General features: G+C 52.4%; 1 protein-coding gene across 1 annotated transcript; it reads right to left on the bottom strand.

Annotated features, from left to right (window-relative positions):
* Window positions 1-7,725: 7,725 nt before the first annotated feature.
* Window positions 7,726-12,696, bottom strand: LOC128351784 (secreted frizzled-related protein 2-like). The gene is made up of 4 exons (XM_053311648.1): window positions 12,643-12,696; window positions 9,903-10,402; window positions 9,408-9,485; window positions 7,726-8,351 (listed from the first exon to the last, which is right to left on the bottom strand). Exons 2-4 carry the CDS (start codon window positions 10,393-10,395, stop codon window positions 8,053-8,055), a joined length of 870 nt encoding a protein of 289 aa, XP_053167623.1. The 5' UTR covers window positions 10,396-10,402; window positions 12,643-12,696; the 3' UTR covers window positions 7,726-8,052.
* Window positions 12,697-13,023: the final 327 nt, after the last annotated feature.

Consider the following 13,023-nt stretch of genomic DNA (forward strand, 5'->3'; position numbering starts at 1 on the left):
TGCAAGCAGAAGGTTCCAAGTTCCCTCCCTGGCAGCATCTCCAAGAAAAGGCTGAGAGAGACTCCTGCCTGCAACTATGGGGAAGCCGCTGCCAGTCTGGGAAGACAATACTGAGCTAGACAGACAGACCAATGGTCTGGCTCAGTAGAAGGCAGCTTCCTATGTTCCTAAAAATCCTGTGGATATTCCCTCCACCGCCATGACTGTAGCTGCTGGTGGGTGGGTACTGTGGAGGCTGGTTGTTCCGCAGTGAGATTGCGTTTGTAGCACAAGGAGGCTGCCTGTACTCCTTGTCCTAAGTAGGCAAGATAGATCACTAGGGCTATTAGAACCAGAATTATTGAGCAGAGGAGCTGCTTTAGGAAAAACAAAATAGACAATGAATATTTATATACCGCTTTTCAGCAAAAAGTTCCCAAAGCGGATTACATAGATATAAATAAATAACATGGCTCCCTGTCCCTGAAGGACTCACAATTTTAAAAGGAAACTCCAGCAACAGCCACTGGAAGGGTACGGTGCTGGGTGTGGAGAGCGCCAGTTGCTCACCCCCTGATAAATAAAGAGAACCACCACTTTTAAAAAGGTGCCTCTTTGCCCAGTTAGCAGGGTTACAAGGCAGAAGACCTGTTTCTGGTGCATCGTAAAAGTAAAGCACAGGAACATCAGCCTTCATACCTGGCTGCTAAAAGGGGTGTTATTTTGGATATGGGCTTTAAAAAACCTGGGCCCCTTTTGGTTTGAATGAAGATGAGATTCCAAGCCCAGTTTAAATTTTTCATGTTAAAAAAACGAAGTTCCTAATTCCTTTTACCTGTAGAGGTTTAAGGGAAACTGTGCATCCAGTGCCATATTTAGTTACTCTCTAAGTAGTAAACTCGCCCCGACCATCTAATGAGTTTAAGAGCCCTGGGGTGACTTGACAAACCCTAGGCCAACATCTGGGGATATAGGTCCCCAGATGTTGTTGGACTTCAATTCCCATCAACCCCACCTGCAATGGCCTTCAGCTGGTGATTGTGCTGGGCAATGATGGTTTTTTTGGTCCCAACAACATCTGAAGCTCTATCTTTAAGAGGAGAACCCTGTCTTCAGCAATAGCCAACCTATGCAATCCAGGGGTGAGAACACAGGAAGCTGCCATATACTGAGTCAGACCCTTGGTCCATCTAGCTCACTATTGTCTACACAGCCTGGCAGTAGCTTTTCCAAGGTTGCAAGCCAGAATCTCTCTCAGTCCTATCTTGGAGTTGCTGTCAGGAAGGAAACTTGGAATGTTCTGCTCTTCCCAGAGCGGCTTCATCGCCTAAGGGGAGTCTCTTCCAGTGCTCACACATCAAGTCTCCCATTCATGCTTGCTCCCACCAGACCAGCACTTGACTTTCCAAAGCAAAGAGAGGAGGAGTGTGCCTGAGGGAATGCATATGGACTTGCCTTCTACAGAGTCAGGCCATTGGCCCAGCCAGCTCAGCCCTGTTTATTCTGACTGCCAGCAGCTCTGCAGAGCGTCAGGTGGAGGGAGGAGGCCCCCTTCTCCCCACCGGGTCCCTCCCCACGGTCGATCCCTTTTGCTGGAGATGCCAGGGACTGGACCCAAGGACATCCTGGCTGGAAGGTTGGGCTCTGCCTCCCACTGACTCATGAGGCCGCCTTCTACAGAGTCAGGCCATTGGGCCGTCTAGCTCAGGATTGTCTGCTCCAACTGGCAGCGGCATCTCTCTGGGCAGAAAGAGCCCTTCCTCCTCGTCACCTGCTATCAAATCCATTTCTTTGTTGGAGATACCAGAGATGGTGGAACCTGGGACCCTTTGCACGGACTCTGAAGTTGGCCCCTTCTCCCCATTATACATTTCCCCACTGGTGGCAGTGGGGAAGGCGGTTGAGAAGGGACCATGCAATTAAAGCAAAGACTCTGCTTGCTTGAGCAACTGGCAGCCGTGGGGCTCTGGGGGCCCAGGGGCTATTTCTCCTTCCTTCTAACTGCCTGAAACAGTCGAGGAAAGGCAATGCTCGAGGGAAAGGGGGCTTTTGCTACTGCCAGGATGCTGAGGAGGGCAGTTAAAGGAATTCTTACCTGCCTGTAGCTGCAGCCACTGCTCAGTTCCTACCTGGAAATGGAGGCGCAGAGACCCACACAGCTCACCTGAGCATCAGAAGCCCTCCTGTCCTGCTCATTGACATAAATTATTGATGTTGTCATCTAAAGCTGTGTCTCAGGTTACCTGTTTGCACCTGCCATCCTAGAGCAGGTAGCTGGGAGGAGAGAGGGAGCTCCTCTTATGGAGGGAAGCCAGCCGTGGAGACTGTCAAGCCCTCTCCAGCTCCAAGAGTGTTATAAAGGTCTCCGGCTGTGTTGTGTAAGCCTACTACTGTCAGTTTTGGTGGCCAGCTTTGGTTGGTTAATCTGGTATGGAGTTCCACAGGGCTCCATTCTGCCGGCAGTAGTACTTGTCAGCATCTATTTGAAACCACTGGGAGAGATCATCAGGAGATTTGGTGCAGGGTGCTATCAATACACAGACGACACCCAGGGCTATTTCTCCAAGACAACTTCATCAGGAAGTGGCATAACTTCCCTGGAGGCGGTAACGGGCTGGATGAGGGAGAACAAATTGAATCACAGTAAGATGGAGATACTAATTATGGGGGTTAGAACTTGAGAGATGGCTTAGATCTTCCTGCCCTGAATGGGATTACATTCCCCAAGAAGGATCAGGTACTTAGTTTGGAAGTACGTCTGGGTCCAAACCTTTCCCCAGTATTTCAGGTTAAGGAACAGCCAGAAGTACTTTCTATCAGCTTTGACTGATACACCAGCTACATCCATTCTGGAGATAAACAACCTTAAGATAGCAGTGCACATGGTGGTAACTTCCAGGCTTGACTACTACAGTGCACTCCATATGGGGCTGCTTTTGTACATAGTTCAGCAACTGCAACTGGTGCAGCATGCAATAGCCAGGTTGATTGCCGGGGCAAACAAAAGATACCATATTACCACTATTTTAAAGAGCTACACTGGCTGCTGATATGTTTCAGGGGAAAATATGAAGTACTGGCTATTGTACTTCCCTGGGCGGCTTAGGCCTGAAGTATTTAAGAAAAAGACCTCTTCCTCATGAACCCTGCCCCTACATAGAAACATAGGAAGCTGCCATATACTGTCAGACCACTGGTTCATCTAGCTCAGTATTGTCTACACAGACTGGGAGCGGCTTCTCCAAGGTTGCAAGCAGGAGTCTCTCTCCCAGCCCTATCTAGTTGGAGATGCTGTCAGGGAGGGAACTGGGAACCTTCTGCTCTTCCCAGAGCGGCTCCATCCCCTGAGGGGAATATCTTGCAGTGCTCACACTTCTAGTCTCCCTTTCATATGCAGCCAGAGTGGACCCTGCTTAGCTAAGGGGACCAGTCATGCTTGCTGCCACAAGGCCAGCTCTCCTCTCCCTGACTGAGATCATCAGGAGAGATCTGCTTTCCGTTGCCCCTGGCCCACTTGGTGGTGACTGGAGTCAGGCCTTCTATAGCACTGTTCCTGGACTTTGGAATTAAAGGGATGTTCAACCTTGGGTCCCCGGGGGTTGTGGAACTACAACCCCCATCATCCCCAATGACAGCATGCAATTGTCACTGAGAATGATGGGCACTGTAGTACGTCCAATCACATCTGGGGGCCGAAGGTTGAGACCCTCCTCTGTTATAAACCTGGGGCTTCCACAACCTTTTAAAGCAATTCCATTTAGATACGTCCCCATGCATGTGTGAATCGGAGGCGTGGAAAGCCCCCACCCCCCTGGTCCAAGAGGTTTGCCTGTCCACCTGACTGTTGCCTTTTCAACATGCAGCCCAGACGTGGCTTTTGAGCGAGGCTTGGGGGTCACTTAACGAGGCCTCCGATCATTCAGTGCCAGGGTTCAGTCCTGTGATGTGCAAAGGATTATAATAAGCGGAAGCCTCTGAGCATGTGCAAAGTGCCTTTCCCTCATCCCTGAATAAACCAGAGCTCACTCCCTGCACTTCCCTCAACACAGACCTGGGATTAGGGGCCGGAGCTTCTGAATTAGAACTTTATATTTCCAGAAAGGCTGGTCCCCAACACCTCTCTTTTGAGCCCAGGGATGGTCAGCCTGAAGCTCCCAGCTGTTGCGTTGGACTAAAAGTCCCATCACCCCCAGCCACAATTGTGGAATGATGGCAGCTGTAGTCCAACAACGGCAGAAGTGTTTCAGGTTGGTATTTACGGGCATCTCGCCTCTGAGGCTGGAGGTGGCCTGTAGCCACCAGACTAGTAGCCATGGATAGGCCTGTCCTCTGTGAACTTGTCTAAGCCCCTTTTAAAGCCACACAGGCTGTTGGTGGTCACATCTTATGGCAGAGAATCCCATAAGTTGATTATATGTTGTGTGAAAAAGTACTTCCTTTTTTTTGTCAGTCCTAAACTTCTTGGCAATCAGTTTCATGGGATGACCCCTGGTTCTAGCGTTATGCGAGAGGGAGAAAAATTTATCTCTATCATCTTTCTCCACACATGAGAACATAAGAATACAGTAACCTTCTGGATCAGGTTCAAGGCCCATCCAGTCCAGCATCCTGTTTCACACAGTGGCCCATGAGATGCCTCTGAGAAGCCCACAAGCAGGGGGTGAGCGCTTGCCCCCCTCTCCTGCCACTGCTCCCCTGCAACTGGTATTTAGTGGCATCTTGCCTCTGAGGCTGGAGGTGGCCTAGAGCCACCAGACTAGTAGCCATTGATTGACTTCTCCTCCATGAATTTGTCTAAGCCCCGTTTAAAGCCATCCAAACTAGTGGACACCACCACATCCTGTGGCAAAGAATTCCACAAATTAATCATGTGCTGTGTGAAGAAGTAATTCCTTTTGTCAGTCCTAAATGTCCTGACCTTCAGTCTCATGGGATGACCCCTGGTTCTAGTGTTGTGAAAGAGGGAGAAAAATTTCTCCCTATCCACTTTCTCCACACCATGCATGATTTTATAGACTTCTATCATGTCTCCCCTCAGCCGTCTCTTTCCTAAACTAAATAGCCCCGTGTTGTAGCCTTGCCTCATAAGAAAGGTGCTCTAAGCCCCTGATCTTCTTGGTTGCCCTCTTCTTCACCTTTCCCAGTTCTACAATGTGCTGCTTTAGATGTGGTGACCAGGATTGTACGCAGTACTCCAGATGTGGCCACACCATAGATTTGTATAAGGGCATTATAACATTGGTCAAACACGTTTTGTTTTGAAACCCACAGCACCTCTTGGACCAGAAGCGTCAGCAGAACAAAAGAAGTAGGTGTGTCCACACTGTGAAACCTCTCCCAATTACCACTTCTAGACAAGTTTCCTAAAAACAGATCATCTCTCTTTAACTGTGTGGAAACAAAAGAGGCCTCTCTCCCCCAGGTTAATGCTTAGGCACTGACAAATTTTAAGCATGATGGGAGCATAAAATGTTGGGATCCCAGAGCCAGAAAACAGCTGGAATAAAAGGAATTTGGTAAGTGGAAAGGTGATGAGTGTTCTATTCCCTCCCCCAGGTTCTTCCCACCAGCACAGAATGGACAAGAACATAAGAACAGCCCTGCTGGATCAGGCCCAAGGAAGCTTAGCTAGTCCAGCATCCTGTTTCCCATAGTGGCTCACCAGAAGCCCCTGAAAAGCCCACAGGCAAGAGCTATGGGCATGCCCCCTTTCTTGCTGTTGCTCTCCGGCAACTGGTATTGAGAGGCATCCTGCCTTGGAGGCTGGAGGTGGCCTGTAGCCCTCCGACTAGTAGCCATTGATAGACCTCTCCTCCATGAATTAATCTAAGCCTTTCTTAAAAGCCAACCAGGCTGTTGGCTGTCACAACATCTTGTGGTAGATAATTCCTTAGGTTAATTATGAGTTGTGTGAAAAAGTACTTCCCTTTGTTGGTGCTAATTTCTTGGCAATCAGTTTCATGGGATGACCACAGGTCCTAGTGTTATGCGAGAGGAAGGAAAGGTTTCTCTCTATCCACTCTCTCAGACCTCTGTCATGTTGCCCCTCAGCTGTCTCTTTTTCTAAACTAAAAAGCTCCAGGTGTTGTAGCCTTGCCTCATAAAGGAGGGTGCTCTAGGCCCTTGATCATCTTGGTTGCCCTCTTCTGCAGTTATTCTAGTTCTATAATGTGCTTTTTTACCAGAACCTTTACGGTGACCACAACTGTACACAAATGTGTCGAACCACAGATTTGTAAAAGAGCATGATCATATTAGCCGTTTTATTTTCAACCCCCTTCCTAATGATCCCTAGCATGGAATTGGCCTTTTTTTACAGCTGCCGTGCACCGAGTCGACACTTTCAACGAGCTGTCCACCAGGACTCCAAGATCCCTCTCCTGGTCAGTCACTGACAGCTCAGATCCCATCAGCATAGATGTGAAGTTGGTTTTTTTTCTGCCCCCCACCCCGATACGCATCACTTTACACTTGCTGACATTGAACCGCATTTGCCATTTTGTCACCCACTCCTTCAGTTTGGAGAGATCTTTTTTGAGCACCTCACTGTTTTGGATTTCACTACCCAAAATAGTTTGGTGGGCTTACCCCAACTTCTAGATCATTTATGAATTAATTAAAAAGTCCCAGTCCCAGTACAGATCCCTGGGGGACCCCACTTCTTACTTCCCTCCATTTAGAGAAACATCCACCCACCAACATATGCAGAATTTAGCATCTTCAGTCTGATGTCAATAGTGGCTCCTCCTAAGGAGCGGGGGTGGGGGGAGCCAAGTAGGCTTCTCTTTCTCCTGTGCTGCCTGCAGGCTGGCCATTTGTCAGGTAGAGCTGCACAGTTAATCACACAGCTCTACCTGATGAATGGCCAGCCTGCAGACAGTGTGGCTTTTGGGCGGGGCAGGAGAGAAGAGAGCCGCCTGAACTGCCTCCTTTGGCACCACCCCCCCCCCTTGGCTCATTAGAACAAGCTGCTACTGTCTGAGGTGCAAACTCCTCCTTTGCAGGAGGAGTGAGAAAAGAGGAAGGTGCTGCAAGCAGTTGCATCCTGGAGCCTCTCTTGCTCCCTGCTCACATTTTCCTGCTTGCTAAGCGTCTTGTCTTGGTCAGATGACCATCAGCGGAGAGCCAGATTCTCTGTGTTTCTATGTCCACACTCCTTTTTGCCTGCTTGGCTGGGTTTCCTCCGTTACTTTTGTTTAATGCTCTAAGAACACTCTTTAAACTTTTCTCTGAGTCAGTCTAGTCAAAGGGGTATCTACCCCTCCCCACTTTCTGTAACCCCCCCCTTCCTTCATCTTAGGGGCCTTTTGGTCCTTGGCCACACAGACCTGGAGGCACATCATGTCCTTGGGCGACAGAATTCCTAACCTAGGACTCCAGATGTGGTGGGCCTGGCCACTCTGGCTGGGGATGCCAGGAGCTGCACTCCAACCACATCAGGGGGCACCAGGCTGGCAGCGGCTGCCCCGGAGAATCTGTTGAGCCGGCTCATCAAAGCCCCCAGAAGCATCAAACCCATGGCTGGGCTGGCTCCCTCCCTGCACCCGGACACGGCCAGGGCCGGATTAAGCTAGTGCGGGGCCTGTAGCATATGTGATAAAGGGGCCCTACATTTGAAAAAAAATGCACATAAATATTAAAACATAAATTATTTACTTGCCTAGTAAAGTAATTCAATTTTTTTCATTTGCTATCTTTTGGAGTATGGGAGACCAAGCCACAAATGCACTCTTACTACAACAGTGAACATTTATATACCGTTTTTCAATCAAAATTCTCAAAGTGGTTTACACAGAAAAATAAAGAGTGGAGAGATGATTCTCTGTCTCCAAAGGGCTCACACTCGAAAATGCTACATTTGCTACTAGGTGAATCTGCCATAGCGGACACCATGATCTCTCCCACCGTCTCTCCTCTGGCAATTCCGGGATAATGGAGGAGTTTGTGTATTAATCATATCTGGTTGCTGGGTCCCCAGGCAGATGGGAAGAGCCAGCTGAAATGTAAAGACATGCTCTGGCTCGAAAATGAATGGCGAGTGGAGGGAAGAGAAGGAGCAGGGATCGTGCGCCATTAACACTGCCGCTTCCGCATGGCCCTGGAGAACTGCTTCAGCTCCTTCTCTCCCCGGCGCCACTTCCGGACCCAAGAGATGACGAGCCGGCCAGCCACCCTGTGCCCCATGGCAAGGACCACGGAGCCGGGGCCCGCCAGCTCCTCACAGGTGCAGCCTTCTCCATCGGTCAGCCACAGGGCCGGCTTCCTCAGCTCTTCTGCTGACCAGCCGTCCAGCTTGTAGAGAGTGCGCAGCTCTGGGACCACCTTCAGGTCTCCTTCGACGCCCGACAAGGATTTGATGCTCATTTTTAAAGCTGTGGGAGGCAGACACAGGGAGACAGAGAAGAAGAGTTTCGGGTCAATGCTTGTTCCTTCATCGCTGGCTTGCCGATTCATAACGTCAGGCGAGCCCTGCGGGATCAGGCTGATCAAGGCCAGCATCCTGTTCCCCACAGTGGACAGTCCGACAGGAGCACAGGAAGCTGCCTTCTACCCAGTCAGACCATCAGTCCATCGAGCTCAGGATTGTCTGCACTGACTGGCAGCAGCTCTCCAAGGTTGCAGGCAGGACTCTTTCAAAGCCTCACCAGGAGATGCTGCCAGGGATTGAATCTGGGACCTCCTGTATACAAAACACTGAGCTACGGCCCCATCCCGAAAAGCACAAGCAAGGCACTTTCCAGACTAGACCCTGCAGCAGGGACACGGCGGATCTCGGAAGGGTGCTTCCACACTTCCTGCGTTGCAACACCGTAGTCCCTATGCGGACAGCAGGCTGCCGTTCACACTGCCGATGCCTTGTCTCAAACTTAATCACTGCGATAGAGAGCTAGGAGGCCGTATATCCGGTGTAAGAACATTGCTGTTTCTTCGGGATGTTAGTTTCCGCGAGACAGCTCCCCCTGCTGTTTACGTTTCGCATGCGACCTGCCCGAATGGAGGCATTTTGCTGCTGTTGAGCAGCTAGTCCGGAAAGCGCCCAGGAGACAAAGCCATCCCGCTCTCCTGCTGTTGCTCCCCGAAAGTGCACCCGGAGGCAGGCTATAGCTATCAAAACTAGTCGCCATTAACCAATTTGTCCTCCATGAATCTATCTAACCTCTTCTTAAGATAATCTCAGCTAGTGGCCATCACCACATCTTGTGGCAATGAATCCCACAGATCACTGATGCCGCCTTCTGTACCAGACATTTGTATCCCCAGCCGCTTGCCTCCCTCCACAGCTGCCCCTCCCGTTTCTCTGCTCTTCCAGGCGGCCAGGGGCTCTGACCCTGATCCTGTTCACCCCACCCCCCCATCTCCTTCTGAAATCGGGGACCAGGAGACCTGAGGCACAAGCTGCCAGTATGTGCTCAGCACAGAAGCCTCACCAAAATCCTGGGCGCAGACGTATTCCATGAACTCCTTCTCGCTGTGGCTAGCGTTGAGACAAGCTGCACACACCACATCTGGAGAAGCAAAGGGAGACACGAGATGTACCACTTGGGCTGGGATGAAGGCACCCACCCGGGGGCTGGAGGGGGAACTAGGGCTGCCCCCGCCTCCCGGCTCTGCACGCCACACTCAGCGTCACAGGAAAGAATGCAACAGCCACTCAATGCAGAACCAAAGGACCAGCCCTCTTTACTGCAGGCCACGATCCTCACGTTTTGGAGGGTGGGTGGCGAGGTTGGGTGGGGATTAGCATGGAGTAACAAGCGAGGGGGAGCAGCAGCCGGAGGGGGCGGGAGGAACAAGGAAGGGAAGAGTCGGCCTGCGTCAGGAACGGAGCCAGTGGGGCTTCCTTCCAGGGGCATCATCACCACCACCGCCCGGCAGCCTTTGGCAGCAGGCCAGGAGCACCCCCTCCTCCCCAGCACACTCGCCTTCTCTCTGGAGCTGCAGCCGGTCATCCGGGCCCGTTGGTGGGATGCAGAGCTCGCTCCCCTGAGGGAACTGGCTGCAGTTCAGCATCTCCGGCCATGAGAAGCCGTAGGCGGCCAAGAAGGGGGTGCAGCCCTCTCGGACGGCCTCGCAGAGGGACCGGCAGGGGAAGACGGGCTCGTCCAGGCAGACGGGGGCGAAGAGGGAGCAGAGGAGCTTCTTGGTGTCCGGGTGGCACGGCTTGACCAGCAGGGGCACCCAGGAGGTGGCCTGCTGCAGGACCTCCTTCATGGTGTCGTGGCCCAGGAAGTTGGGCAGGCGCATCTCGCTGTAGCCCACGCCGTGGCACAGACTCAGGCTGCTGGGCACCGGCTTGCAGCTGCTCCTCCGGGAGCTCGGCGGCTGCATCAGGGGGTGGCGGAAAGCGGCCGAAGGGGAGAAGCCGCCGCTGCTCCAGGCCGCCAGCAGCAGAGCCAGGGGTCCCAGGATGTCCATGGCGGGCCTAGAGGAGAAATGCACACAGAGAGGGGGTTGGGGGCCGCCACACAGTGGATGGAGGAGACCACTCCTCCTCACTGCCTCTTGGCTTCAAAATGTGACTGAAGTCACTTGGACTGCATTCCCCCCAAGTTTCTGGAAGGCCATATTAAGTGCAGCGTCCTGTTCCTTTTGCAGAAACGCTGGTATATAAACTGTATTTAACCACTACTTTTAAAGAGGGTCGTCTTAAATTCAGAGCCGTCTTCCCTTTGGGTAAATACGGGGTAGTTCAGGGGACTGATAGGCGACTCTTCAGTCAAGCGTCTCTCCCAGTCCCAGCGGCTCTTTCAAACAAGAAATGATCACTAAAACAGTCATCAGTTGCTGCAAAGCAACCAAAAACAGGAGCAGCAGAGAACAATCAAAGCCAAATTAAAAGAATGCAGGAAAGCTGGGAAGCGGAGGAGCAGCAGGCAGCCCAGGGCAGAGAGAGAGAGAGAGAGAGAGAGAGAGAGAGAGAGAGCCTGCTCCTGCTGCTGGCTCCAGTGAAGAGGCAGCCGAGCTTCTTCCACCCCAGAGACAGAGTCCCTTTGCACACAGGAGAGGCTCATCTCAGGGAGGAGGGGCTGGCACTGGGAGGTCAAGGTGTGCCCTGATGGAGTTGAGGTCCACTCCTGGCGCCCACAGCGCCCTGTGGTTGTCTTGGGTAGAATACAGGAGGGGTTGACCATGGCCTCCTCCTGCACATTGTGTGAGATAATGCCTTTCAGCACCTTCCTATCTCGCTGCTGCCCGATAGAGGTGTTCCTCATAGTCTGGGGAACACAGCAGCAGAGATTTTGAACCAGCAACCTCTGGCTTGCTAGTCAAGTCATTTCCCGGAGGAGGCCACCTAAGCAAATTGGGTGCCAGATGGGGGGGGGATGCTGGAAGGGAGCCTCGTCTTTGCCATCCCAAACACTGCATACCTTCCAACCTTTATTTCCACGCAGAGGTGCACCTAGGTGATTTTGGAGCCTGGACCTAAAGGCCTTTGGAGGGCCCCCCTCCCCTGCAAATTAATCGCCCTCATGGGTGGCCAAACCACTCAGGGCAGACTAAAGAGGATTTGGGCGCCCCAGGGACTGTGGAGGTCCTGGGGTAAGAGCCCCTCTGCTTCCAAGGTGTGAACCAGGCACCAAGGTGGCATCCTGCAACTCAAGGAGGACCCCCCCGATGCCCCCCCCCGATTCCACATGGCTGAAGGTTCTACTCCACCTGCTTTATTTGGGATTGACTTCGTCCACAATAGTCTCCCCTCACAGAATGGCAACTACAATGTTTGGTTCCTGCCTGTTTCAGAATGATCATCCCAATGCCTGAAGCCCCCAGGTGACTGCTTTTCAAGGACAGCCAAATAATAATAATGAAAAAAAGTCTCAGAATGAAAAAGTGAAAAGCACATTTCACTGGCCATTCTCTGCCACTTGCTGCTTTAGGACGTCCCCACTTCAGAAGCCCAGAGGAGATTTGTTCTTGGGATTATGCTAGAACCATCCAACGGCCCGACACCACAACAGGCAATTCAGATGCTAGTAGCCCTTCAAACCGCTCAGCAACTGCGGGGGGTGAAATGCCAGATGCTGCATAGCGCAGGGTTGCTTAGTGCCCATGCGCACACATGTCAGTGCATGAGCGCTAGAAACAAGATGCCAGCACTCCCCACTCTTGAGATTTGACTTTCAGGCATTTGGACGGGGGAGCTCAATCCCGAGGCATGACAAATCTAGCAACTGGCCCTAAAATACTGAACACCCCTTAGAAGCAGAAATGGGGATTAAATAGAAGCCAGCATTTACCAGGAACCAGGCACAGAAAACGGGCTGCCATCCACGCCTCTGTGTGGCGGCTACATCCTTCCACTCCTCCTCTGTGACTCTTCCCCACACCCCTGCAGCTCCAGAATTCACTCTTCTAGCTAGAAACACGGCCATAGGAAGCTGCAGCCTTAAACTGAGCCGGGCAACAGGCCCACTTAGCGCAAGGCTGTATGTCGACACTGACTGGCAGCAGCTCGCCCGTTTCAGGCAGGGGAGGACTCTCTCGCAGGAGAGGATGCTGCCAAGGATCAAGCCGAGGAGGCCCTTCTGCGTGCAAAACACGAACCGGGCTCTTCCACGGAGCAAGCTCCGCTCTGCGACGACACGCGATGCTACCTCCTCCTCCGAGGCACAGCGGCCCGTCCACCGCCTTGCTCCCGGCGGGGCAACGGGACTCTCTTACCTGCGGCGGGGCTCTTTGGACAATGCCGCCTGCTGCAGTTCTTCTTCCCAGGGAGGGCCCCTCTCCCGGCAAAACCCTCCTCGCCCTCTTGCATCAGAGGCTGCCCCCCTCCCCGCCCCCAAGTCAGGCTTTACCTGGAGGCGGCTGGCTGGGCAGGAAGTCCTGAGCCCGGACACGTTCTTTGATCCTCTGCTAAAAAATTAGAGGTTGTAGTAGCTGGAAGCGGCGTGTAGACCGCAGGGACGTGTTGGGTCTTGAATGACCAAGTCCGGGATGGAAACCCAAGAAGGGCTCCCAGAGGAGCTATAGGGGCGGGCTGGGGGGCTGGGATCAGCCCTGAAGGGATGCCTCCTCTCCAGAAGAACAACCAAGTCAGGCCTG

The sequence above is a fragment of the Hemicordylus capensis genome, chromosome 3 (assembly GCF_027244095.1).
Source record: "Hemicordylus capensis ecotype Gifberg chromosome 3, rHemCap1.1.pri, whole genome shotgun sequence".
NCBI classification, from domain to species: Eukaryota; Metazoa; Chordata; class Lepidosauria; order Squamata; family Cordylidae; genus Hemicordylus; species Hemicordylus capensis.